This window comes from Gadus morhua, chromosome 9 (genome assembly GCF_902167405.1).
Source record: "Gadus morhua chromosome 9, gadMor3.0, whole genome shotgun sequence".
Lineage (NCBI taxonomy): Eukaryota > Metazoa > Chordata > Actinopteri > Gadiformes > Gadidae > Gadus > Gadus morhua.
Genome location: NC_044056.1, coordinates 2,642,989 through 2,669,357, shown reverse-complemented (window position 1 = coordinate 2,669,357; position 26,369 = coordinate 2,642,989). Strand labels below are relative to the sequence as shown.

The window sequence follows — 26,369 nt, the reverse complement described above, 5'->3', positions numbered from 1 at the left end:
AAGTGTCCTTGTCAAATAAAATATAAGGGGTGACACTGTTGATTTTCATCAGTCATCATTGGAAAAAACCATAAGGGCTAACACTGTCGTTTTTATCAAATGAAACCTAAAGGGTAACACTGTATAGAATAGAATAGAATAGAAACACACACGCGCACACGCACACACACTCCGATCGGGATTTCCGTTGCGATGGGTTTCCTCCATAAGCGACTTATACAATAAACAAATTATATAAAACAAAACCCCTCTTTCATTTTAAAATAATAGTATGCCAATATGTTGAATAGGCCTCCATCTTTGTTATACTTTTAAAATGTTCCTATATAGCCTATTTTATAGCTTACACACTGATATTTTAAAACAGGAATGCGAAATGCATCCTGGGATATTTAACGGTCCCAAGTCCACACCATGGACATATTGGGCTAGCCCCACCACTAAATAAAATAATCTCCGTCCACTTCAACAATCGGGGGGTGGGGCCATAGATATATATAGATATCTATGGGTGCCCCTCCAGACGAACTCAGCCGGAAGAAGCAAGCCAGGGTCGACTAAAAATTAAATAAAAGCGCCAAACTTATTATTTTATAGTACTTTCTGGGGAGATTATTTTTTTTAAATATATATATACATAAAAAATACATATATTCTATTTTTTATATATTTCCTTTTTGTTCATTTTCATTTTCTTTTCTTTTTTTCTTGTGAGAGTAGCGACCCCTAATGACCAGTCGCCACTGGTCATTCTGACCTGGGACATTTAGAATTGTCGGTCCTCCTCATTTTTTTCCGGTCATTGACCGGTAATAACCGAAAACAGAAACTCTGCTATAAACCGGCCTAACTTTCACCGTCAACACCGAACCCCTTCTTCTTCGCACGGCTGTCAACATCCGAAACATACGCTAGTTAGATTTTCTGAAACAGCAGTTTCAAGTACGGGTAGCATAGAACTAACGTTAGCCAAGTGGGGGCTCCATGATTGCTAAATCTAATGAGAGAGGTAAAATTGCCATTAAGGAAGGAAAGCATAGTATGCCTTGCGATTGTGCTTCGCAGTATGCCTTGCGAAACCCAGTATGCCTTTCAAAACACCTCGTGATTGGTCGATGAAACGCTACCAGGAACGCCTAAAGGGCGTTCTTGTGTCATGACGGAAACGCCCAAGCCTGCAGCTGGACCCTTCTCGAAATATAGAACGCATGCTTTATTATGTCCATGATGCGTGCCCTTCCCCCCACTCCGGTCCAACAACAATATAAAATGATACCGTAATGCACCTGTTCTTTGTCTTTGGATCTTTTGAATAAATGGATCAATACATGATGAATCACAATGATCGCAAGCAGAGGACCGTGAGAGTTATTGAGCAGCAGATGAACCAGTCCAAAAATCGGACAGGTTAACGGAGCACTGAACTAGGCCCTCTCGGATGCCATTTGTTTCACTACGACTCCTTTCAGCTGCACACCCCTCTTCCCCAGCGAGATAACGGCTAATAAAACGCTTGAGGTGGCGTTTTGAAAAGAAAAAACTTAATTTTTTTTAGTACATGGTCTAAAGATAATTATGAACCTTTGATTGATATCCACACATTTTTTGCGGAGACACATTCCTGCTCCCCACTTGTATTGGAGTGAACGAGGATATCTACTTCCGGGCCCCGTGATTTGAGGGACCCGTCCACAGCCCACTAAACCAACTGCAATACCAGGCTTGGCCTCTGAGCGCTGGTGGATTCCGGAAACATGCAACAGTCCTCGGGGCCTGATTGGCAGTCACATTTACTTCAATGGTTCATCTTTGGTATCCAATTTAGCGGTGTGTAAAAAAAGGTTTAAAAAATAAATCACTTCCGTCGCGCCAGGGTTGTTGTCACTCCAGAGTGTTGTTCTCCGGGGCCGCAGCTGGACCCTACTCTATGGTTGAGACTAAGCTTGCCTACCAAAAGCAAATTCCACCGACCTTTGTACTTTGGTCATTAAAGTAACTGACTATTTTTTATATATATCCAGTAATCCAGTCATATGCATATGTTTGCTTGAATACAAAATACCTGGCTACCACATAGGACCTACCTATTGCAAATATTCCCCAGCCCAGATATTATAAAACACCAGACAGTTGAAATCTGTATTCAGTCATTTAATGTAGCAGCGAGATTACAGATATAAACAGAAGGGTATACAAACGACCAGACAAAGGCAAATAACATGTTAATTAGGATGTTTTATAACACTAAGGTTGACCTTTACTCCTATTGCTGGGCCGGAAGGCTAGATACGAAAGCTGAAACTACACGGAACGGTTACGATATATTTGACTGTTAAAATAACATGAACTACAAAGCAAACGGGGTGTGTGGGGGGGAGAGCAGTTATTATTGGCAATCAATGTTTTATTTTATTCCGATTGCTCCTCCTCGTTTTCAAGTCAATCATTTCACAGCAACATCAATGTTGAGCGTCAGATCCTCACCGTAACAATCTCAGCGGTCGCTTCCCTTTCACTTCAAATGTACAAATCTCAAGAGGCAAGAAAAACTAAAAGGTTAACAACACAACGTTAGAATGGAAAAGCTGCACAGCAGTTTGATGCTCGTCATCACAGATATTTTGCAATTGAGTTTTATGGAGAAAGTGATTAACGATAGCAACAGAATGGTTGATGTGGATGTTGGGCGTCGCACAGGAAGTGCGCCGCCTTAATACAAGTAGACAAAGCCAGTTAGGTAACGAGATGAACGAGTGGTGGACAAGAGTTATCAAGGCACACAGTTATGTTGAAAGCATCACAGTTGCCCCCCCTGCAGTATGTATCACATTTAAATCTTTTGGATATTTAACATTTATTGTCATCCTTTAACCAATTTGTGTAGGGAGAGTATGTTTGTGTGTGTGCGTGTGTGTGTGGTAGGGGCTCTAGAATGTAATTGGTCCAACGATAAATGGAGCATGAGGTTTAGCCAGTGCATGAGGTAAATTTACATTCACTAAACTGAAGACACAGGTTGGCTTTCTGTGTTGTCATATGGCTTTAAGAATCTTTGTTCTTCCACCTCTTGCATTATCATTGACTGTTTTAAGTCCCGCCTCCTTAAAAGAATGGAATGCTTGGAAGCTTCACCACTGAAATCTGCTGTACAGTTAATGGGAGTCAAAGTGCCATTTGTGTATTCCTATAACATGACCCCAACAACAGGAAATTAGTCAAATCAAAGTATGGTCATGTTATAAAAGCTGGGTATAGTCAATCATGAGCAGTGATAGAATTATGTTCCAAGATATTTGCTCAATAGGTCAATCTGATTGACTGTTGCAATTTCAAAATTAATTATGCCTGATTTAAGGCTAACATATTTGTGATATTCTATGCTATAAGCATAAACTACAAAAATTTGGAGTACAAAAATACTCTGTATTCATGAGTATGAAATTCTATAAAAGATACTTCAAAATGGATCACAATGGACATCTGTTTGACAATAATGGTGTGCATACAAAGATGTAAACAAATGCATACATTAACTCATTTCTCTAGGTGGCTGATTAGGTCAACAAAATTGGCTCATTATAATCAGACTGCTTTGATATGAAAAGTAAAGTAGCATTACTTTGCAAAACGAACCGGGTAATGCATTTGGAATTTCTCCAATTGAAAGAAATGGGTCATTGTGACCAAATGAACTGCAAAACAAAAGTACCTTATACACTTTATCTAGGTACAACAATGACAATGATGACAACACTGAATAATGAATCATGAACAAGCTGCATAACTTAACTGTATATAAGTAAACTTCATGAAACTAACTGGATAAGTATGAGTAAAAGAACACAATGACACAGGTGCTTTGGTATGCTATATGCTTCTGTCTGACCTTTCCAACATCTGTACGAGTGATATGAGTATAATGAATTGAGTATTAATAATCAAATCACAAGTGCTTTTTGTCAAGTTTCATAGCACCATAGGCCGAATCAAATGGCACCCCCTATGTAACAGAAGTTTAGTTCAATGGGTCGCCCCGACTCCAGCTCTGCATGGCACCCAACTGCACAATGTACCACCTCAGAGAAAACTAACCGACAAATTAAATAGCAAACACATCGTAAAACTAGAACTCGATTGTACAGTAAACGGTTAACGGCAACCCAATCATAATCTAGACATTTCATATTTTCGGTCAGCGATTAAAGCTCAAGGGCCTGTCCCCTCCTCTCGCTATAACACACTCTTAAAAATGACAGTTCTCTTCATGGGAATGGTTAACATCGCTGTCTTTCCGTTGACTTATGACTGAATATGGAAGAATTGAGCAGTGAATATTCTATACAATGTTTACCAGGACAAAAGTATATAATAACACGACAATGTAGAAATGCTCAAAGATGTTTAAAATATTAACTTTCTCAATGACAAATGCGTTACACTTTTTCTATTTTAAACAAACACGTCCAAGTACAAAACATCTAGTTCCATAGATAGCTGTGGATGGACACGCACATCAGCTGGTTAGACAAAAAGAGGTTATAAAGTGCTTGAGATAAAATGTTTATAAAACCACACATATTAATTTTCACTAATGTAAAGTTTCTTTCAATTCACATTGATTTTGTAAAAGTTGCCAACTCTTATAAAAGTCACACATAAATGAATGGTTATTTGACAACAAACAAAATAAACCTAAACCGTACAAAAAGGAAAAGAGCTTTGGTTAACCAGGCAATGAACAACGTAACTACAAAACACTAGATGGCGCCAGAAACATGGCCTTTCAGTCTAACGCTCACAAACACATTGAACGCATCTTTCCTCTGCGCATGTGCAATCTGATCCACTGTCGGACATTTATCGTTCCCTTTCTCACAACGGTTCCCATCTTATCAATATTCCTGTCCCACGTTCTTCCATTCCAACTTTCCTGACCTCTTTTAGGGGCCCATGATTTACCGCTCACACACACAGACACAGACACAGATACACACACAGACACGCACACACACACACACACACACACACACACACACAGCCCATGTGAGACCAGTGGAGGCAGTAGGTATCACTGGGCCCCCCATGATCCCGCGGAGGGATAATACCTCCTCATTACACTCCCGAACAAAAAATCGTTTTGCACGGTAATCAATAACAATGATCACCAAAATGGGATTCACACAACCTCACAATGAGTGTTTCTGGAAAAAGTAGGTGGGGCGTTTCAATTCTCCAGAATGATTGAAATATTCGGAGGGCTGTTGACAGGGAAAGGCCAGATCGCCTGTATTGTTTGGCCTGAAGAGGTTATGCACTGGAATCCACGTTGCGCATTCCCGCCCAAACATGCACGCAGGCACGCGGGGGCCATTGGATCCCAGTAGTCATAACTGCTTCTGCAGGCTATCCAGAAGGTCCTCGATCTTCTCCATGTTGGCGGAGGCCGGCAGACTGTTCTGCAGGCCCCCCTGGAGCTGCGTCCCCAGGCCGGTCTGCATCGGGGTTGGCAAGGTGGTTTCCAAAGCCTGTAAACTGGACTGCAGGGCCGACTGTGTACCTGTCTGCATGGCACTGGCCATCTGTTCCTGAAGGTTCGTCTGCAGAGGGCCCACTAATCCGCTGTGCATGGGCGCCTGCCTGGAGGAGGCCGTCTGGGCCATGGGGGCGTCCAGGAGAGGCTGCAGGTTCTGGGGCTGGCTCTGGGCGGCCAGGCCGGGTCCGGAGGGGCTGAGCAGCTGGGAGGGGTCTGGGGAATACAAGAGAGCTTTGACCAACCACAACTCAGGCTACGGAACCAGCCCTGGAGGGGCAAAAAGACGATTAAATTCAAGTTGATTTGGATTTGACATTATCACAATATCTATCTCAAAAGGATCGGTCCACTTCAACATCAAGGACGTCTGCTTTCAATAAAGCCCTCGCCTGATCCTAATCAAAAGGGGAATGACGTGGCTACATGCAGCAAGGGCCGCAGCCCAAAGGGATCACCTTACCGTTCTGGATCCCGAACACAAAGACCTTGGGCTGGCCCTGGGCCGGCGCGTTCCCGCCCACCGACGACTGGAAGAAGTGATCGGCCGGCTGCTGCCCGGGCGCGCCCACCACCCCCACCCCGCCCTGGACCACGAAGATGGTGGCGCCGGACGCCGTGGCCTGCGTCCTCAGCTCCCGGGTGTCCATGGAGCTCGGCAGGCCGGAGATGGACGCCTGAGGCAGGAACAGCTCCACGGTCTGGCCCCCGGGGACCCCGCCCGGGCAGGGCGCCACCTGCATGGGCTGCTGCTCCTGGTAGAGGCCCCTTCGCCGGGCGCCGCCTGACGAAGGGCCGCCGCCGCCGCCGAGGGAGCTCTGGTCCTGGAAGGACATGGGCTCCGCCGCGTCCTGCTGCTGGGGCATCCCGACCCGGACCCCCAAGCCCCCCAGGGCGGGGGCGTCCGGGCTCTGGGTGCTGAAGAGCAGCGCCGGGGGGATGGCCTGGGGGCTGAGGTCGGTGGTGCACAGCAGCAGGCCGGTGGACTGAGGCTGACTCTGGGGGAGGGGGGCGGCCTGGCCGGGGAGGACCTGGAACAGGGAGCCCTGCGGGCCGCCCGGGACCACCTGCTGCGGCTGCTGCTGCTCCATGGGCATGCTCTGCTGCTGGGGGTTCGGGAACAGGCCGATGGACTGCGGCTCGCTGGCAGACGTCTCCATGGAGGACAGGAAGGCCAGGCCCGTCTGCTGCTGGGGGGGCTGCTGGGGGCTGGCGGACAGGAAGAGCGTGGAGCCGGGGGACTGCCGCTCGGGGCTGAGGCCGACGCCCGTCAGGACGGCCAGGGCGCTGGGGAGCAGGGCGGCCTGGACCTGCTGCTGGGGGCTCTGGCTCTCGGGGAGGGGGCCGGGGGACTGGAAGAGCTGGTGCGGGGGCGACGTGTGGGCCGGCGGCGGCTGGGGGAAGCTGGTCTGGATGGTGAGCAGCTCGCCGGCCTGCTGCAGCAGGGACACCGACTGCGGCGCCTGGGACGAGGCCAGCGGCTGCGGGCAGTGGATCTGGGGCTGGAACTGATTCTTGTAGATCTCCAGGTCCTGCTGCTCCTGCAGCTGCTGCTGCTGCAGGGCCTGGTTCTGCTGCTGCTGCAGGGAGCTCAGCGCTTGGTTCTGTTGCTGCTGCTGCTGTATGATGTTCAGGACTTGTTTCTGTTGCTGCTGCTGTATGCTGCTCAGAACTTGGTTCTGTTGCTGCTGCTGTATGCTGCTCAGAACTTGGTTCTGTTGCTGCTGCTGTTGCTGCTGCAGCGCGTTCAGGGCTTGGTTCTGTTGCTGCTGTTGCAGCACATTCAGAGCTTGGTTCTGTTGTTGCTGCAGGGCGCCCAGAGCCTGGTTCTGTTGTTGATGGTGCTGCTGCAGACTGCTCAGGGAGTGGGTCTGTTGATGTTGGTGCTGGAGACTGTTCAACGCCTGGTGCTGTTGCAGCACACCCAAAGCTTGGTTGGGTTGTAGACTGCCCAGGGGATGGTTCTGCTGCTGCTGTTGAAGACCATTCAGAGCCTGGTTCTGTTGCTGATGCTGTAGACCGCCCAGGGCTTGGTTCTGTTGCTCTTGCTGCAGTTGATGCTGCTGCTGCAAGTTGCTCAGTATTTGGTTTTGTTGCTGCTGCTGCTCCTGGAGTTGTATGTTGCCGAGGACTTGCTGCTGCTGTTGCATGTTCTCGATGATCTGCTGCTGCTGCAACTGGTCCTGGGGCTGCAACAGCAGCTGCTGCTGAATCTGCAGATTGCCAATCATTTGTTGTTGTTGTTGCAGTTGTTGTTGATGCTGCTGCTGCTGTTGAAACTGCATTTGCTGCTGCTGCTGCTGCTGATGCTGTCGCTGCTGCTGCTGTATCTCTAGGTGCTGCTGCGTTGCGAGGGGGTTTTCCGTGTTACCGAGACAGAGGCTGTTCATGTTCTCCTGGACGTGTTGCTGCAGAGACTCCGCCGACGGCGTTGGGCTGTACAGCACCGAGTTCAGCTGCTGCTGGGCCACGGCGGCCTCGAACACCTGCTGGAGAGAGCTGCCGCCCTCCGCCTGCAGCTCCATGACGGCCCTCTCCAGCTGGGCCACGCCTTCCTGGGGGAAGAGGGACGCCTGCTGGGGCTGGGGCTGAGAGGGCGGCGGCATCTGGGGAAGGGCCACGACGACGACCCCGTGGGCGGCGGCCGGGGCCTCTGGAGAGACGCTCTCCTGGGGGTCTCGGAGAAACTGCTGCGGCACCTCCGGGGGTACGGGAGGGAGGGTGGTGTCTGCCGACACGGGGTAGGAGGCCGTGGGGGAGACGTCTTGCTTCTGTATACCGCCGAGCGGCTCCAGGCTGGAGAACACCGGCGGGGCCTGGGGGAGCTCCACGTCCTCCGGCTGCAGGGGCCTCGGGCCGGGGAAAGACTCCACCGAGGGGAGGGAGCTGGAACTGAGCTCTAGGTTCTTCTGCGCTGAGATCAGGGTTTCAGTGGACGCCTGCTGGTGACAAATACATTTACATTTAGGGCATTGAGCAGACGCTTTTATCCAAAGTGACTTACAATAAGTACATTTGTCATAAGAAGTGCATCAATGTATCGCTGTCGGTACAGAAAGGATGTTCATAGAATCAAGTACAACAATCGCTAGGCTAACCAATTCCCCAAATAGCAATCGAGTTATAAACAGTCCTCGATGCTGAATACGGACATTTAGTTCACCCGCGCCGAATGGAATCAACGCTTTAATACCTTGAACACGTCAGTCTGAGTGGGGTTGCTTGTGACTTCCATCGGTGTGATCTCCTGGGGTTTCGGAGGTTGCCCAGAAGTTTCTGTCTGTTCAGGTGTCATCGATTTGAGATGTCCTTCGAACAGACATGCGTTGGCCTTCAAAGTCCCCTCTGTTTTGATTGCCAGAAGCTTTTTGCTATCCACTGTGGGTTTAAAAAAAAGAAACCAACAGAAGTATGTCACTGCGATGTGGGCCAATTGTAAAACAACGAACATCGATGTCTACCAGATAGCGCCAGGGTCATACCAGACTCTGGAGTGTAGGTGAACGTCTGGGCGTCGTGGGAACGACCCGCGTTGGTCATGATGAAGATCCCCACGGTGGTGGGAGAGGTGATGGACAGGTTGTGGTACGGAGGGACCGTCACAATCAAATGATTCTGAGGCACAGAAGGAGAGTTAGAAACACTTTCCTGAGGTTGACACCATGCACACAGTCGATTCTTTGCATGTACCTGATGGAAGAGGTCCATGTCAATCTTAGCTTCGGCTTTCCACGATGTATCATCTGCGAGAGACACATATTATGAGCATCCACGCAAAATTTGTATTCCCCCCCCACCCCCAAAAAAAACATAGAAACGCGGAAATTCTGAAACAGAGGTTCTCCCCTTGATTTGCCAGCCTGATTAAAGTACCTGAAATGTTTTCCTGGAAAATGACTTTGGTTCCTTTGAGGAAGTTCTTCCCAATGATGAAGACTTCCTGTCCTCCTGTCGCAGAGCTGCTATGGAGGCTTTTCTTCAGGATCTCTGGGACACCAGCTGGCTGGGCTGCACACGCAGACAAATCAATTATAGTTACAGTCACGCAAAAGACGATTTTTTATCTCTATGCTAAATTTGTCATTTGTCATTTGTCTCAAACTAAAACACAAGCAACAGCAATAAAATGAATAATGATAATATGAAACCATTTATTTATATAACAAACATTCAAATGCAGCTCTTGTTGCTGTGTTAAAGGCAATCCAACTGTATATTGAATTTAATTTAATTGTCCGGAGGCAGTAGTAAGACCCAGTGCTCCAGCCTATAGTTTCACCGTTCACCCACCAGCCAGTGGAAGATATCTAAAAATGTATCAGTTTACCCTCCTGGGCGACATTGGAATAAGCAAGGAGCCAAAGCAGTCCAATCGCTGAGTGGTGAAAGTCTTTTTTTAAGATATCTTCTATTGGATGCATGGGCAGGAGACACTGCACTTGGTCCAGACGGAGTCTACGTGTGCTTGGTCTATGAGGTATTATCAGAACTCAGATGTTAGAATCCCACCTCCTCTGCACTTAGAGATATTCCTGGTAGAGCACTATATCCACTTGCTGAGCCTTGTTTATCAGCAGGGTGACCAGTTGCTGTCTCTTTTCAAAGTCTACATCCACCCTGTGTCTCTGTTCTCAATACGCCAGTTCACCAAAACTTTGATCTGCATTCCATACGAGTAGTTCAATGTATCATCTGTATCATTTCCACATGAATATCCTTTCAGAGTCTGCGCCGGAAATATCTGTTTAATATCCAATATCCTTTCCAACTTGGAATGCTCAGAACTAACCACAATGTTCAACATGCTCATAGTTCTTTACAGTTGAATAGTTCTGACCACAGATAATGGTGCTGGGCTAGCCCCATCCACATTATCACCAGCTGTTTGGGCCTTCTTGTAGTAGGGCTTTGACTTTTCCCCAAAAATCATTTTCAAAGTTTGTTTGTTTATTAATATTAATATTCAAATATTTATTAATAATATTTTGCCCATTAAATGCCTTCAGTAAGACCCGGATTGGGCTTCGCGAGGTTTGTTTAAAGGTGTTGCTATGGTTACCGGTCTTGCGTGTTCGAACGGTTTGTTAGGTTTCTAATAAATCGCTGTCTAATCAATACTTCATTCACTGCCTCTTCCGTGGTCATTACAATATTATGAATAGACTGCGTCGGGTTCTCCGACGTCTCTCCCTCTTGGCCTGCCCATAACAGGTTCAAATATTAAGGACTGCCTAATATTTGTTCGCATTTTGATTTATTTTTTGATATTCGAATGATATCAAATAACAAAGTTCGGAGTCAAAGCCCTACCTGCCACTGCATGTGTATTTACCTATTGTCTACCATTCCAATATGAGGTGTTGACATTCAGTGGTAGGCCTACAGTCTGGGAACCACTGATCCGACAAAAACAACGATCTGGCAACATGAAGACAGACGCCGTTGCCCAACCCTACTGTGTCATAACCCCCGTTTCACAACGGCTGGCCGGTCGGTTGGCTGAGCCAGAGCGACGGGCTACTCACTGCAGAGGATGGGCGAGGAGGGCGTCTGTAGCGTCAGAACCGAGCCGTCGGCCTGGGGGATGTTGACCCTGAAGGCCAGCCGGGCCCGGGTGCTCTTCTTCTTGGAGCCGGCCACGCCGATACGGGCCTCGACGTCTGCGTTGCGTAGCTTCAGGATCCCCACGCAGTCCACTCTGTGGGAATCAGAGAGCCAGAGGGTCACCAGGGAGCACGGCCACATTACTACGGCTGGAAGGAACCCTGCTGAACCCAATACACCCAATTTCGCGATTTTTTAGCGCCAAACCATCACAAAATTAACATAATCGAGTATTTCGATTTTTTTTCATTATTATTTTTCTTTCATTATTTATTTTATTTTTATGTTTTATAGAAAGGGCAGAAAAGCTGGATACATATCTGTATAAGATTTTACATTGGAACATTTTCTTTTTGACCAACACGTTTTCAAACTCAAAATAATCTTTGAATAATCGTGATTTCAATATTGACCAAAATAATCATGATTATGATTTTTCCCATAATCGAGCAGCCCTACAACTGAGCAGGAAAGTACTTAGCCACACATAAGTAACAGGAAGCCCCTAGCCACACGTTTTCATGAGCAGAAATAGACCTCGCACGCAACAAGCGAATCGACGGCCAGCTGAGCTCCTCTAAGGGACCTGCTGCTGGCGTAACACAACAAGAGGCGTCCTTACGCGAGCGTCATGTCCCCGCTGGGCTCCAAGGGGATCTCTATGACCGTGGTCCCCTCGATCTCCGTCTCCTTGCAGGCCGTGGTGTTGCGTCCCGTCACCTTGCAGGCCTGGTAGAACCCGTGGGGCTTCACTCTCCCGGTGTCGCTGGCCACAAACACCTGCAGCACCACCGGCTCGCTCACGCCGTCCAACTGGAGGGACGACGAAAACACAAGAGACACGGATGGAGGGTCACGGCTTTAACGGTCGAGGGGGTCATTGGTTGTTACGGACTCCTGAGTGTTTGCTTCATGCGCGGTGGCGGACCTTGACTTGGGGGAAGCTCTGCTGCGTGCGGTCTTTGACAGAGCCCCGGCTGCCCTCGGTCAGATAGCGAGCTCTGTGCTGCGTCTCCGGCTGCACCAGGATCTTCAGCTCCTTGCCGTCCATCTTGGGGGGGTACTGACCTGACAGGAGACCCCCCTTCACCAGAGAGACCGTTTCCAGAGAGCTGCATGGCAACAACCAGTGCATGATTAAATACCCTCAGACATGGTATCCCAAGCAGAATATAGAGCTAATAACTCCCAATAACAAGCTCTGATATAACAAATGATGACAGATAAATTATACAAAGTGACATTTTATTGCATTTTATTAAAGAACCCAGATTGTTATTGATTAAAACAATTCTATCTTTTCTTTTTTATCACTTGGTATTTTTCCTGATGCGTAATGCTCGTTAGATCCTTTTTACTTATTTATTGGAGAACCTACTTCCTATTGCTTGGTTTCCAATTTGATGAGGCCAAAACTGTGATCTTATTGGTCGGAGTATGATACTCACGTCACCTGACCGTTACAAAAAGGGTTTAGGTAATACGATTATTAATTAAAACAGGCTTAAGGTCCATCACCTCAGCGGGGGAACGAGCTCCACCGATAACTCCCGCATGTGGCCCTCCAATGAGACCGGTCGAGGGGATTGGTTAAACTAATATTCACCTGGCCTTGGGGCCGGCCTTGTCGGAGCCCAGCTGGGAGAGGACAAAGTGCGGGGCCATGGCGCTGTCGGCGTCGAACACGTCCATGCTGTCCTCGGGGAGCGCGGGCTTGGGCCCGGGCCGCTGGCGGGGGGTGCGCTTCCTGGACTTGCGGGGGACCTCCGTGTTGTCGTTGTACGAGCTGGAGCTGACCAGGCTGAAGTTGGAGGCCGAGTCGTCGGCCCACATGCTGCTGCTGTGCTCCGAGTCGGGCCCCCCCGGCCCCGCGGCGCCCCCCGCCTCCTCCTGGCTGGACATCTGGCTGTCGTCCAGCAGGTCCTCGGGCGGCGGGGAGATGCTCAGCACGGGCCGCCGCTTGGACGGCGTGTTCTGGTGCGGCGGCGGCGGCGGCGGCAGCGGGCCCGCCCCCGGCTCCCCGGCTGCCCCGCTTGCGCCGCCCGACCCGCAGCTCCCCTGGGGCCCCTCCGCGCCGCCAAACACGTCCGCCCCGGAGCCATCCCCACCGCCGGGGGGGTGGAGGTGCTGGGGGGCCTTGAGGTGTTCCGAGGCCGGGGCGGGGGCGGCGGTGGAGGGGCCGGAGCAGGGGGCTCCCATGGCCACGGACGGGGGGGTGGACGCGGTGGGAGAGGGGGTATCTGTAGTGTATGAGAGCCACAGAGTTAGGGGGAAAGGCCCGCCGACGCGCAGGCTGGCTGGCCCATCTGAGCAGCTGATTGGTGCAGATTTAGTCCAGATTTCCACTCTTCCCAACTCTAAATTCAATAGGCGTCTGTTGTCAGTTATCAGCCCCCACTGAGCATGCGAGGGCCGGCGAGCAACGATCAGGCAGTCTGAAGTTAAAGTGGAGAAGGGTGACAGCGCCCGTATTGTTTTGATTCCTACGGTTAAAAATCAATGTGACACTGACATGCTTTGTTTACAGAAAACAAAAGCAGGCTATAATCCGTACATACACATTGCTCGGACAAAATAAATAAATAAGGCTGGGTCAAATCGTTCTGGTACAGCCAGATCTGCAAGCTGGTGACATGGCGCCAATTTGGATTTGCTAGGGTTACAGAAGTTGCTGTAATTTGCATTCAGTAGTACACAATAGTTTTGGCATGCCAATTGGAAGATTTGGTTGGGACTAAGCGTAGCCATGGAGACAGAATAAACAAGCCTCTGACCTATGGAGCAGTGAACTGCAGACCATTTTATATGCAGACACTCCCTGCCTCAGGGGAACTTCCTGCAATAAAAACGAGACAGCCAATAAGCAACAAGAGAGCTGATCAGTCAAGACTCAACTTTTGTCAATCAAAAAAAAAAGTTAAATACTGAACGTAGACCTTTTGAGGTGGATTATTCACTGACACTTTGATTAGTGTGTTTAGTTCATGATCATCTGAAATGGCTACATAACGGTTGTCATGCTTTAGACCAGCAATGCATTAGGACCTGCTGAATGAGGCAGGATATGTAGCATTAACAAGATTTCGCTCTTCAAGTGAACTGTTTGGGCTTCTCCCTCAATGCCTATCTACACTACTATCTCTAGATACCTTTCAATAATTGTTCCTGCACGGTCATTATTTATTTCCTTCCCCTAACCATGATCCAAGAACAGAATAATATACCTTTTTTTTTTTTTTTCTTTGAATTGTATGGGGATTCTCTATCAATGGCTAGAGGCAACTTCTCTATGTATTGAGCTGTTATGTTATGCAGTGTCATTTCTGAGGACTTTTAGAAGTTAGAATGGGTATCTTTTTTTCACAATGAGTCACATTCCAACTAGCTTTTAGGTTAACAATAACCTGGATCTGTAATTAAAGCTGATCGATTTCAGCAATGAAATCTCCTATATTACTGAAATAACTATAATCTATAATGATTATAGAAAAACTATAATCACCTAAAACCGATATATTCCACAAATAAATAAGGTGGTTCAGCCTTTGCCTAGCTCTTTGTCTACAAGAATCGTACTAGTGAAACTTCCAAACCCCTCCCACACACGGCCCTGCCAGTCGAGCTATGCTAGTTCCCGATACTCAGTTGCAGCCGGTTAGAGTGGACAGAGTGGAGTTCTTTGAAGTCGGATAGTCTAACTCTGAGTGGCTCAATATGACACATCTTACACCGACTGAGCAAGCTCACATTAAGCCAGCTGCAGCAAACCCTTTAGAGCGCAGAGTAGCAATTGCATCAAGCAGGCTCATAAATAATGGATCAATGTAAAAGATTTGGATATGAATAACTCTGAAGGCTGCACAGCTCCTGGCAGGATACCAGAGAATGTGAGGGGTAGTTAGGCCTAAAAAAATAATAATTTGGTTCCTGTTGGTTGTCAGTTGTGGTCATGGGTAGGTAGGGGACTCTTTTTTTTTTTTTTTTTTCAGCGGCTGAAATTGGCAGGTAGGTTGTTTTCATTTAAAAACGAGAAAATTCGCTCATCCTTGTACAGAATGAAGAGGTGCTGTACACAAACGTAATTAGTTTGCATCAATTTTTTTTAAAGCACATAAAATAATTTGGGTCGCACATAAATTGACAGGGTCGGTCGGAAACCGCAACCGATTTTTTTTTTTTTTTTTAGGCCTTAGTAGGTAGGGAGGTTAGGTAGGGAGTTCTCTGTTTGAGGGGTAGTTAGTAGGTAGGGAGGTTAGGTAGGGAGTTCCCTGTGTGAGGGGTAGTTAGTAGGTAGGGAGGTTAGGTAGGGAGTTCCCTGTGTGAGGGGTAGTTAGTAGGTAGGGAGGTTAGGTAGGGAGTTCCCTGTGTGAGGGGTAGTTAGTAGGTAGGGAGGTTAGGTAGGGAGTTCCCTGTGTGAGGGGTAGTTAGTAGGTAGGGAGGTTAGGTAGGGAGTTCTCTGTTTGAGGGGTAGTTAGTAGGTAGGGAGGTTAGGTAGGGAGTTCCCTGTGTGAGGGGTAGTTAGTAGGGAGGTTAGGTAGGGAGTTCCCTGTGTGAGGGGTAGTTAGTAGGTAGGGAGGTTAGGTAGGGAGTTCCCTGTGTGAGGGGTAGTTAGTAGGTAGGGAGGTTAGGTAGGGAGTTCTCTGTTTGAGGGGTAGTTAGTAGGTAGGGAGGTTAGGTAGGTAGTTCCCTGTGTGAGGGGTAGTTAGTAGGGAGGTTAGGTAGGTAGTTCCCTGTGTGAGGGGTAGTTAGTAGGGAGGTCAGGTAGGTAGTTCCCTGTGTGAGGGGTAGTTAGTAGGGAGGTTAGGTAGGGAGTTCCCTGTGTGAGGGGTAGTTAGTAGGTAGGGAGGTTAGGTAGGTAGTTCCCTGTGTGAGGGGTAGTTAGTAGGGAGGTCAGGTAGGTAGTTCCCTGTGTGAGGGGTAGTTAGTAGGTAGGGAGGTTAGGTAGGTAGTTCCCTGTGTGAGGGGTAGTTAGTAGGTAGGGAGGTTAGGTAGGTAGTTCCCTGTGTGAGGGGTAGTTAGTAGGGAGGTCAGGTAGGTAGTTCCCTGTGTGTTCCCTGTTTTGTTACCGATATCTTCTTCTGAATATAAACTCATTCACAACGACATGGTAAAGGTTTCAGAAGAAGATTTAAAATACATATATTACTAATTGTCTACAACACCGTTTGGAATTTACCTTTTCAGACCCTTTGTCTAAAAATGTTGGTTTCTTGACAGGACGTCTTACTTTTAGCTTGTCTTCCTACCGGCTATGGGAAAAGTTAAGTTTACCAGTAGATGATGGAGAGAGATGAGAAAGACAGCAGCAGGTGATCAGAGAGAGAAGAGAGAGACAGCAGCAGATTATGGAGATAAAAGAGAGAAGAGAGAGCGCAGCAGATTATGGAGAGAGAAGAGAGACAGCTGCAGATGGAGGGAAAAAAGAGGCAACAGATGATGGAGAGAGAAAGAGAGACAGCAACAGAAAATGGAGAGAAGAGAGACAGCAACAGAAAATGGAGAGAGAAAAGAGACAGTAACAGATGATGGATAGAAAAGAAAGGACTAGATGGAGGAATGAGAGAGAGATAAGAGCAGATAATAGATTGAGAGAGGAGAGAGACGTCAATAGATGAGGGAATTAGAGAGAAGAGAGAAAGCGGCAAATGATGGAGAGGCAGCACTGTCTAAAGTGTATTTGAAAATGGTGTGTGTGTGCACAAGAAGAAAACCTAAACTAAAATATTACTCGTTGAAGGAGACCATCAGGAATTTTCAACCTATTTTACGATCATGTTGGTTTAAGGGAGTAAAGCGGACAACTACTTTTGAACTGGGTCCAGTATTGAGCGAGAGAGCTTCAGCTGTAATCCACAACAGACAGGCTGCTAAGTAATCCTTTAGGGCAAGAACGCCTCGTCAATGTCCGTCCTCTAAAAGTGCTTGTTTGGGACACTGACAGGCTCAGATTTTCTTTGTGGAACATTGTGGAAAGGATTCCTACACAGAAATACTACTTTTATCTTTACCATTCACTTGAATCGGCCGGTTTGTTATTGTGCCCAACCAAGTCTCGCTCACCGAGAAGTCTCTCATTGTTGAAGGAAATGTTCCTAAGCTTCACTTTCTGCAGTACAACACAGAACAACTCTCCTTTCTCCAGCACTCAGACGTTTCCACCCAACTCAACTCTCCTGAGACTTCTCCTGCAAACTCTGAGAGTTCACTTGGAAGTGGACAGAGCCCCCCCCCCCCCCCCCCCGTTTCAAGTGGACAAGAGAACATTTGTAATGTCTGCACCAGTTTAAATGAGCGTTCACACCACCCCAAACAAATCGTACTATCGGTGGGGGGGAAAACTCACCAGGGTTTGTTTTCAAGGCAACAATTAACTCAGGGGTGATAGTGTCTTCCTGATAACCCTGTAACTTTTTGTAAGACGTTTTGATGCATGTACTTATCATTATCAGAACATTTATGCCGCCCGCCGTCGCGTTGGAATAGACCCAAAAGACAGAGGCTTAGCATTAGACTACATGGCCCTGACCTCAATAAAACACAAAGCTGCATCGTCCAGTTAACGGCGTTTACAGCCAAAGCTTCGTTATATATTACCAGAGCCTCTTTCCCACTGGACAGAAAAACCCACTTACACCCACTCACATCTGGGTTTTGTCTTTGGAGGGGAAAGGTTACAATCGGCATATATTCCCAGGATAAATGACTCTGCAATAGTCACTGGTATTTATCAGCTCTAGCGGTGAGCCGATCTCCGATGGAAACATGACACCCGGGTAGACACGCACATTTTAATAGATATAAATATAAGTAACCAGTGTAACATTTTCTCTGGCCTCTAGAGTGGCGAAGTCACGCCCCTTCCGGTAGAGCCCATGGAACCGATGAGATCGAAAAATATGAATGGGTTTCAATGGTGAGAACGTAATTATCTTCTGGTCCCAGTCTTTACATACCCTGGATCACACATAAATTGTTTGTGGATTTAAATGATAATTTTTCATGCAAAGAAAAAAAAATTCGCAACGAAGTTTGAAAATGTTAGGTTTTGTGTGAGGCCGCATTGTGAACTACAGCTCTTCGCTGCTCTTGACGCGAATGATATACGTCACCACCCGCACTTGGAACTCCGGTACAGACATGGCGATCTCTCTGCCCCACTTCACCGCTTTTTCCAAGGGGAGGACAAAAGCATCGAAAGAGGTGAAAACCATTATAAGTCGGGGCACGTGCAGAGTTTCAGTTATGCCGATGGGAAGATTGTCGGTCTTGTCCACGCCAGTCGCAGGGAGCATGACGTCACATACGAGACGTGTAGTCCAGGCCTATTCAACTAGCGGCCCGTGGGCCAAATGCGGCCCCTCTTAATTTTTTTCTGGCCCGCAAGAGGTTGCATGCAAAAAATAAATAAAATAAAGGAGAAACATAGTTGCATGCAAATCAGGTATCTGTGTGTAGCCGGTGATACTATCAGTACCCCACAATCAGGAACTGGCATCACTTATTCTGACAAAGTTTGGCTCAACTGATATGTGTGAGTCTAGCTTTTCTCATATGAATGCCATCTCTATGGTTATCTGGTGCCAAGGGCACGTTGCTCCATGACCTATGAGAAGCTGCATGAGTGTCTCAGGATGAGCCAAGGCAAACAAGGCATTCCAATCTTTCTCACTGACTCACTGGCTCAAAATGTCTCATATGTACAGTAGTTCTGTTTTGTGATGATTCAAACAACATTGTTGAATTCTAAATACGTGTCCAAAATATGTGAGAACAAAATCTTTTATAATGATACGATTAAAAGTGAAGAAGGAAGGAATGCATCTGACAAGTTCATTCCATGTAGTAGCACTATATATATTAAGTAGAGCTGTCAGTTAAACGCGTTATTAACGGCGTTAACGCAAACCAAATTTAACGGCGTTAATTTTTTTATCGCACGATTAACGCAATTATTTTATAAAAAAAATAAAAAAAAAAATTTTTTTTCTTTGGCTCAAAACAAAGAAGCAGTAGCCTGACTGCTATGTTCAAATTACATTTGTTCAAAGCAGTCGTTTAATTGCACTATAGGTTCTTTTTTTGTATCGTCCTGTTTTGATCAGTGTATATGCCAATGTTGTTATCAATAAAAAATAATTCGCACAAGGCAAGCCGATGCACTTCACCATGTTGATAAGATAATTAAAATGAGAAGAATTCTGGGACAAAAAATCAAGGGATATTTAGCATAGAAAAAGAATTTGCGATTAATCGCGATTAATTAGAGTTAACTATGACATTAATGCGATTAATCACGATTAAATATTTTAATCGCTTGACAGCTCTAATATTAAGTTAACACTACTTTAAGTACGATTTATTTGTAGCGATTCATTCACGTAGTTTTACTCGGTGTGGCCCATGAACCCCCAGTGGTTTTCCTTTTCGGCCCACTTGTTAAGGAGGTTGAATAGCCCTGGTGTAGTCTTTCTTATTGTGTTTTCTCTACAGCCTTTAACTGAACAATTGCACAATAAACGGTCAAACTCTTGACATGAAAAATTATCATTTAAATCCACAATCAACATATGTGTAATCCGGGGCATATAAAGACTGGGACCAGAAAATAATTACTTTCTCTCCATTGAAACCCATTCATATGTTTCGATCTCATAGGTCCCATGGGCTCTACCGGAACGGGCGTGACTTCGCCACTCTATGGACGCCGCTTTCCATAATTTTGGTGAAAAAGGTTTAACTTTGAAGTAAATTCTGATTAAGAAGGCACCTTTCACTGGTAGATGTTTGGTTGCAGTTGCCCCTAGTCACTGATGCTGGTGCAACTTAATGGGACTTTTCTAGTGGCGATTCCCATGATGCCTTGCTTCCCCACAGAGCTGACCCAGCTTTTCCTGACCACAACCTCTTACCTAACCGTATCCTGTTAAACCTTATACCTAAACGTGTCGAATCCACTATCAAAGATAAAAAAACATCTCTAACTGTACGTTCACACCAAAAGTTATAAAGCGTTTCGAGCGATAAACGCCCATTCACTTTCTATTAGACAAGCGCGATAAAGCGATAGGAGCGATAAAACGCTTGAGCGATAGCTGGAAATGAGACTTGCAAACAGTTAAACTTAATGCAAATAGTTATCAGCGATTTAGCTGTAAATGACCCCACAAAAGCTCTGAATGTTTTGAGGAACAAGGTAGAACGTTCAAATGGTTCTCGTGATGAGCGATGTAAATATTTTGGACCGCGTCGCGTTTTCAGCTATTCTGCTATTTTTGCATCTTCTACAGCTTTTGGTGTGTGAATGTACAGTAACCCAATATCAAGACACAACTATCTCTAAGTGAATACACACAGCCAACTCTTCTAAGGTATCAGAATGAGAGAGAAGTCCATCTAGACTCCGCTATGATCCCTGCAGGTAGGGTCACGGCCTTGGCCATGCCAGACTGATCCCAGATCATGGCGTTAATGACGTAAATGCAGAAGCTCACCTGATGCCAGGGTTGCAGAAGGGGGCGGGCACGCCTCTCCCCCTCCCCCACTTTTTTGACTCGTGGCGGCCGTGTCGGTCTGGGCGGATGGGGGCTGAAGCTGCAGCTCTTTAGGGAGGAGGTCATACACTGACTCTATAGACCGGCGCAGCAATGACACACGGGGGGGGGGGGGGGGGGGGGAAGGCAAAACAGGCAAACAATCAAACAAAAATACAACCCAAAACCAAAGCAACACACTTCCCTGGGCTAGGCTTTCACATTCATAGAGAGGGAAGCTGTTGGAATGTAGTGCAGGGTGACAGGCGGTAAGAAAACCCCGCAGGGTAACCACATCTTCCACATGGCTGCGTAAAATAAAACCCAGCATAACATGCCTAGATCCTTGATTACGTGGGATTCCCAGTAGACTATTACCAAACACCACGGCTACACTGGAAAAGACCACCACTGATGCATGATAAGCGCCACATTAGGAGGGTGGTTGCTAAGGAACAAGGACCCATCGACAGGGCGACATGGATATTTCATCTGTGTTGACCGTGTCCAGCGTGGGTTGCAGTCTAGCAGTCATACGATACTTCAGCATCAGCAGAACGACAAGTCCGGAAGACACACACGATCTCACACCTCTCTGACGCAAACATGGCTGCCAGAAGAGGAGTCCACAGAAAGTTACTAAGCTAAGAGACCCACGATCCAATACAGCCCTTCAGAGTTGTGTCTTTGTACCTGCCGGATTGGAAAGATCAACCAGACAAGCAATTGTTCAATTTGCACTCCATTAATTTGCCCACATAGAGAAAAAACCTGAAGAGCTTTGGCAAAGGATAAATATAGCGTAGGATAATTATAGGTTCTCTGTGGAATCTTGATGAGCTAACGATGCCCATATCAGAAGTCTACTGTTCCTTGTGCTTTGTCTGCTGAGAGGAGAAAACGTCTTTGTGTGGGAACCCCATCAGGCTCCACTAAGGCCCGACGTGACATCAGGCCCGACTGAGACACTTGGACCTCTCTGAAGGCCGTACAGAGAATGCTCTGAGAGGGAGAGTATGCCCAGTACACTTCTGACATTGGTACCACATTTGTAACCTCAGTGTCTGTCCACACACATTGACATCCTTTAAAGCGTGGAGACATACTTCAGACCACAGGGTGATAATTTACCGGCATTTGAGTCATACCAGTGATGATTTATAACTAACGAATGCTTTTGCAAAATTGATGTTAAGAGTTCACGGTTTCGAAGTATAGGGATGCAAACATGGCTGAGCATGGTACGATTACTTGTTAGTATTTCTGAGTCATTTTGAGTTCAAAGAAATGCTTGTCATGATGTTACAGGTTGTTGAAACCAATTTCAACCCTTCTAGCGAGTGTATAATAAGTTCACCATAATGTTTGAATTCAATTGAACAATCTAAGATATGAGAGGCGGCAATGAAGTTAATTGAAGTGTATCAATATATTTTACAATAGAATGGATTACTACAATAGTACAATATGCGGCTTGCTCCTTAATGGTTGAACAACCATCCTCTCCAACATTTTTGCAAAATTGGGCTATTATTACCCAGTGGTCGAGAAACACTGGCTACAGCCTACACTTGGAACAATCCAGTTACCTCACCACATTGCTATGCCCTCCTCACATTACACATGCTTAAAGTGTTGCCAAGTGCCAGGCCCACTTTGAGCCCCTGAAGATGCCATCGAATAAGGATGCCACATTGATACCATTATTAGAAAGTTTATTAGAATCCCTTCAGGCAGCCAGACCATAAAGTAACCTATTTGGAACAAGTCATGCATATCAATCTCCCATTACCAAATGGAAATAATCACACACACACACACACACACACACACACACACACACACACACACACACACACACACACACACACACACACACACACACACACACACACACACACACACACACACACACACACACACACGTTTGACCTGATCCATTGAGAGCATTAGGAGTTGCAAGGTCAAATAACAATGCCAGGGTTGTTCATTAGCAGGCTATAAATAGCAGAAGCGCTGCACTACTGGTCAGGTAGCAAGTGAACTCTGAATACCCTGCATAGAATGTGGGCGTGCATTCGGTAGTTCACACATGAAGGTTAACAAATAAACAATGCCCAACGCCTATCACTTACTACATAAACTAAATATCGGAGTTCACAAAAAACAAAGCAACCTTTTGTAAACAAACCCTATTTATTGACGGTAACCTAGAACGACTAGAGGCAGCATTGTTGATTGTAAGTTGTATTGTATGGTCTGGGTGCTATATTCTATAGTGTAGAATACTCTGTTATGATAGAAGATATGTAGGTCAAAGTTCTGCTGCACTTACTTGAAACGAGGAAATAACCATAGAGCAACAAGTACTAGGTATTGGGTCGGGTCTAAGTTACTAAATCGTCTCTCAATAAATCTAAATTGCGCAATAGAGCAGCTGTTTGTAGTTTATGATAGGTGGGTATGACTGAAGATCGGAAGTATCTGGACATGGCCAAACCCAATGGCCAATCCCTTTCAACAGATGCACTACTAACCAAAATAGCACGTTCATTCACAACCATAGGCAACAAGGACACACATAAACACACAGACAGTCACGCACACGCACACACTCACACGCGCACAGACACACGAGGACTACAACCATGTAGACCGTTTTAATTGTTCTAAATAGGAAATATGTCGACCAGGACATTGTCCTTCTAAATGTATGGCACCAAGACATCATTGAGGCAGTTCATCTATGCAAATGTCACATTCAGCTAGCCAACCGAGCTAGCTGGCCAAGTTAGTTAGCCACATTGGATGGCAGAGGAAAAGAGGGCTAAGTAGTGTTAGCTAGCAGCTTGACGAGAGCTATCTTGACATTCACATCACTACATGCAAAACCAGGACTAGTTGTAAACGTGAAGTACCAAAGCAGTAAGATCTTACCTTTTGAGTAAAGAGACTTAGGGGAATTAAGGTCCAGATCCGAGGTAAGGAGGGATATAAAATCAGAGGGCATAGCAACGCTTCATCGAGGGGAGGGGACGTACACCCTCTCTAGATCAGAAACGAAGCCAGGCTCCTCTTGGTCTGTAAATTTTTGCGTTTAATAAGCGGAATGGTTCACAATATATACAGGATTTGATAATCCGACCAAACACTTAAGACGTAAACATACTTTTATTACTACGTTTCACGATTAGTTTGCCTTTGAGAAGACACAGCTACGATGAAACGAATACACACACACATACACACACACACTGCCCGGAGACGGTAGCCCCCCCCCCTGACTCCTCCCACTCTCGTGGGGCTCCGTCACGTCACTAAGTATGCTAATGTGCGCATGCTGGAAGTTTTCAGTTTCTTTATTTCGATATGATTCATGATAGCTACGTGTAGCTGTTATGCATGCAACAATAATCTCAGTGGCGCAATATAAACAATATAAATACATATATGGAGTGATTGGTGAATGGTGGAGTCTATCAATTTACAATACACCTCAAATTCCCAGAAAGCACTTCGGTAAACATCGACGTCACGGCTTTGCGGAAGTACTTAAATCAGTGAATTGTTATTTTTTTTTAACATTGACAGTCACATTCATTCTGTAGAACTGATATTTGATTATAGGCTTTAGTAAGCGTTATGGCAGCTCTAAAGTACGCAGGTATGGATGACACAGATAGCGAAGATGAATTGCCCCCTGGATGGGAAGAGAGGTCTACTAAGGATGGATGGGTATATTTCGCAAAGTAAGAAAGATTTCCTTCGAAGAACACCATACAGTGGATTCATATTATTATAATGGAAAGTTATCGTTGGCGAATGGCGATAGCATCCCGAATAATAGTTGCTTTGAGTTTAAAAACGCACAAACAAAAAAAAGGCTACACTTTCATTGGAATGAGTGTTCACCCTTGAGTCGCATTGCAACTGTACAATAAATGGTCAGGTCTTCTCATGGGACTTTTCTGCGAAGCGTCAGAAGCGTCCCATGTCACGGCTAAACCTGGACATGGTTAAGAGCCTCTTTTTGAAGGCTATATTTTAACGTAATGTGTTTCTTGCTGTTAACCCTTTGTGGCATACAGGTGTATTTTTGCAATATACTGTGTATTCTTTCATGTAGCCTAAATTTGTAAAGCTAGATAAACAGTAGTTTCAATAGTGCTCTTATTAGTGTCTCATTTGCCAGAATTGACTTCATAATATGAAACATAAGTCACATACAGTAGAACGAAGGGTAGGTTTACATTTGTAAATTAATAAACATCGTTTTGCTTCAGCTGGGGGAATCCAAGGTGCCCAGAGAGATGTGTCCTGGGTATGCCCCATGCCCCTCTCCATGAGGCCCACGCCTGTCACCTTTAAGGGGTGTGCCTCACTGCAACTGGTCCCAGAAGAGTCTACTGAGATATACAGCAGACAGAACTCATTCCAGCTGCTTGTATGCAGCACCATACAAGTGGTAGTCAGTACTAGTCACTAGCACTTCACTCGTCGTCTGGGGCCATATAGGTGACGATTGCAGAGTAGGTTGACTGGTCAATAGAGACTGGGCCTGGATGTCCGGTCCGTTAACTTATTGAACCGCAGTGGAGAGAAAGCACAGAAAGCAACAGTCAGACGTTGGTGTCCCCTACCCTCGCAGTCCCTCCCCCCCCCTCATCTTTCAGGGAACACGCCACGGTCATAAATTACCTCAAGATGTAGGAAGCACATGAAGACGTATGTGTTTTACAAACTCCCCTCAAAGATCTTCAAAAAAGTAAAGGCTGGGTCCATCTGGACTCTGACCTTGTGGCAGCCAGACAGCGACTTTATCTTGTCAGTACCTCACAACCTCACCATCCCCCTGTTATTGTCTACCATCATTAAAAGTTCTAAGACCTGGTTCTTCTGGATCTTCAGCCCAGACACGTTTGCCTTGCTTGACCCCTCAGTATCTTACATCTCCAGACAACATGCTCTCTGGAGATTGTTAGAACTCACAAGCCCTTCAAAGACCCAACTTTCTAATTCGCGACCCAGGAGGATCCACCATCCATTTCAAAGTTGTACTCAATTTGGGATTGTTGTCCAATGATCTTCCATTGGGAAGCCATAAAGACTCTATGCTAATTTTTTGTCTTTTTCTCATATCTTATGTGACCCCAGCCATGATGAGATGAAGACCCAATGGGAACATCCTAAAACTGGGAAGAAGAAAAGATGTGCTGGAGGTTTGTCCACATCTAAAGTGTTTATCTGGCTTAAACTACCCATGCACTATGGGTTCGGCAGGGAGTTTAGAGAAAAGTCATTAAGGAGCAGGTCGGGGTTGGACATTACACAGATGGGTCCTTTAAGAGCAGTAAGGGGTTAGACAGTGAATACAGAGACAGGACAATAAGAGGAGGTAGGGGTTAGACAGTGAATACAGAGACAGGACAATAAGATAAGGTGGGAGTTAGACAGTGAATACAGTGACAGGACATTAAGAGAAGGTAGGGGTTAGGTAGTGAATACAGAGACAGGACATTAAGAGAAGGTAGGGGTTAGACAGTGAATACAGGGACAGGACAATAAGAGAAGGTAGGGGGTAGACAGTGAATACAGTGACAGGACAGTAAGAGAAGGTAGGGGTTAGACAGTGAATACAGAGACAGGACATTAAGAGAAGGTAGGGGTTAGACAGTGAATACAGTGACAGGACAGTAAGAGAAGGT

At 46.2% G+C, this 26,369-nt stretch overlaps 2 protein-coding genes across 4 annotated transcripts in view; one reads left to right on the top strand and one right to left on the bottom strand.

Moving 5' to 3' along the window:
• Nucleotides 1-2,130: 2,130 nt before the first annotated feature.
• Nucleotides 2,131-23,941, bottom strand: nfat5a (nuclear factor of activated T cells 5a). 3 transcript variants are annotated; one of them, XM_030367012.1, is made up of 12 exons: nucleotides 23,602-23,941; nucleotides 20,626-20,760; nucleotides 12,741-13,374; nucleotides 12,063-12,246; nucleotides 11,757-11,947; nucleotides 11,056-11,228; nucleotides 9,404-9,538; nucleotides 9,221-9,273; nucleotides 9,013-9,145; nucleotides 8,724-8,908; nucleotides 5,994-8,472; nucleotides 2,131-5,746 (listed from the first exon to the last, which is right to left on the bottom strand). In XM_030367012.1, exons 1-12 carry the CDS (start codon nucleotides 23,672-23,674, stop codon nucleotides 5,385-5,387), a joined length of 4,737 nt encoding a protein of 1,578 aa, XP_030222872.1. In that variant the 5' UTR covers nucleotides 23,675-23,941; the 3' UTR covers nucleotides 2,131-5,384. The 3 variants fall into 3 exon arrangements, with proteins under 3 accessions (XP_030222872.1, XP_030222873.1, XP_030222874.1); XM_030367013.1 differs by having other exon boundaries at nucleotides 5,994-8,469; XM_030367014.1 differs by lacking the exons at nucleotides 20,626-20,760; nucleotides 23,602-23,941 and adding an exon at nucleotides 13,909-13,970.
• Nucleotides 23,942-24,153: 212 nt separating this feature from the next.
• Nucleotides 24,154-26,369, top strand: part of wwox (WW domain containing oxidoreductase) — a 52,165-nt gene continuing 49,949 nt past the window's right edge. The window contains exons 1-2 of the mRNA XM_030367066.1: nucleotides 24,154-24,413; nucleotides 25,819-25,883. Coding sequence (XP_030222926.1) covers nucleotides 24,307-24,413; nucleotides 25,819-25,883 — 172 coding nt within the window. The 5' untranslated portion in view covers nucleotides 24,154-24,306. The remainder of the gene's footprint in view (nucleotides 24,414-25,818; nucleotides 25,884-26,369) is intronic.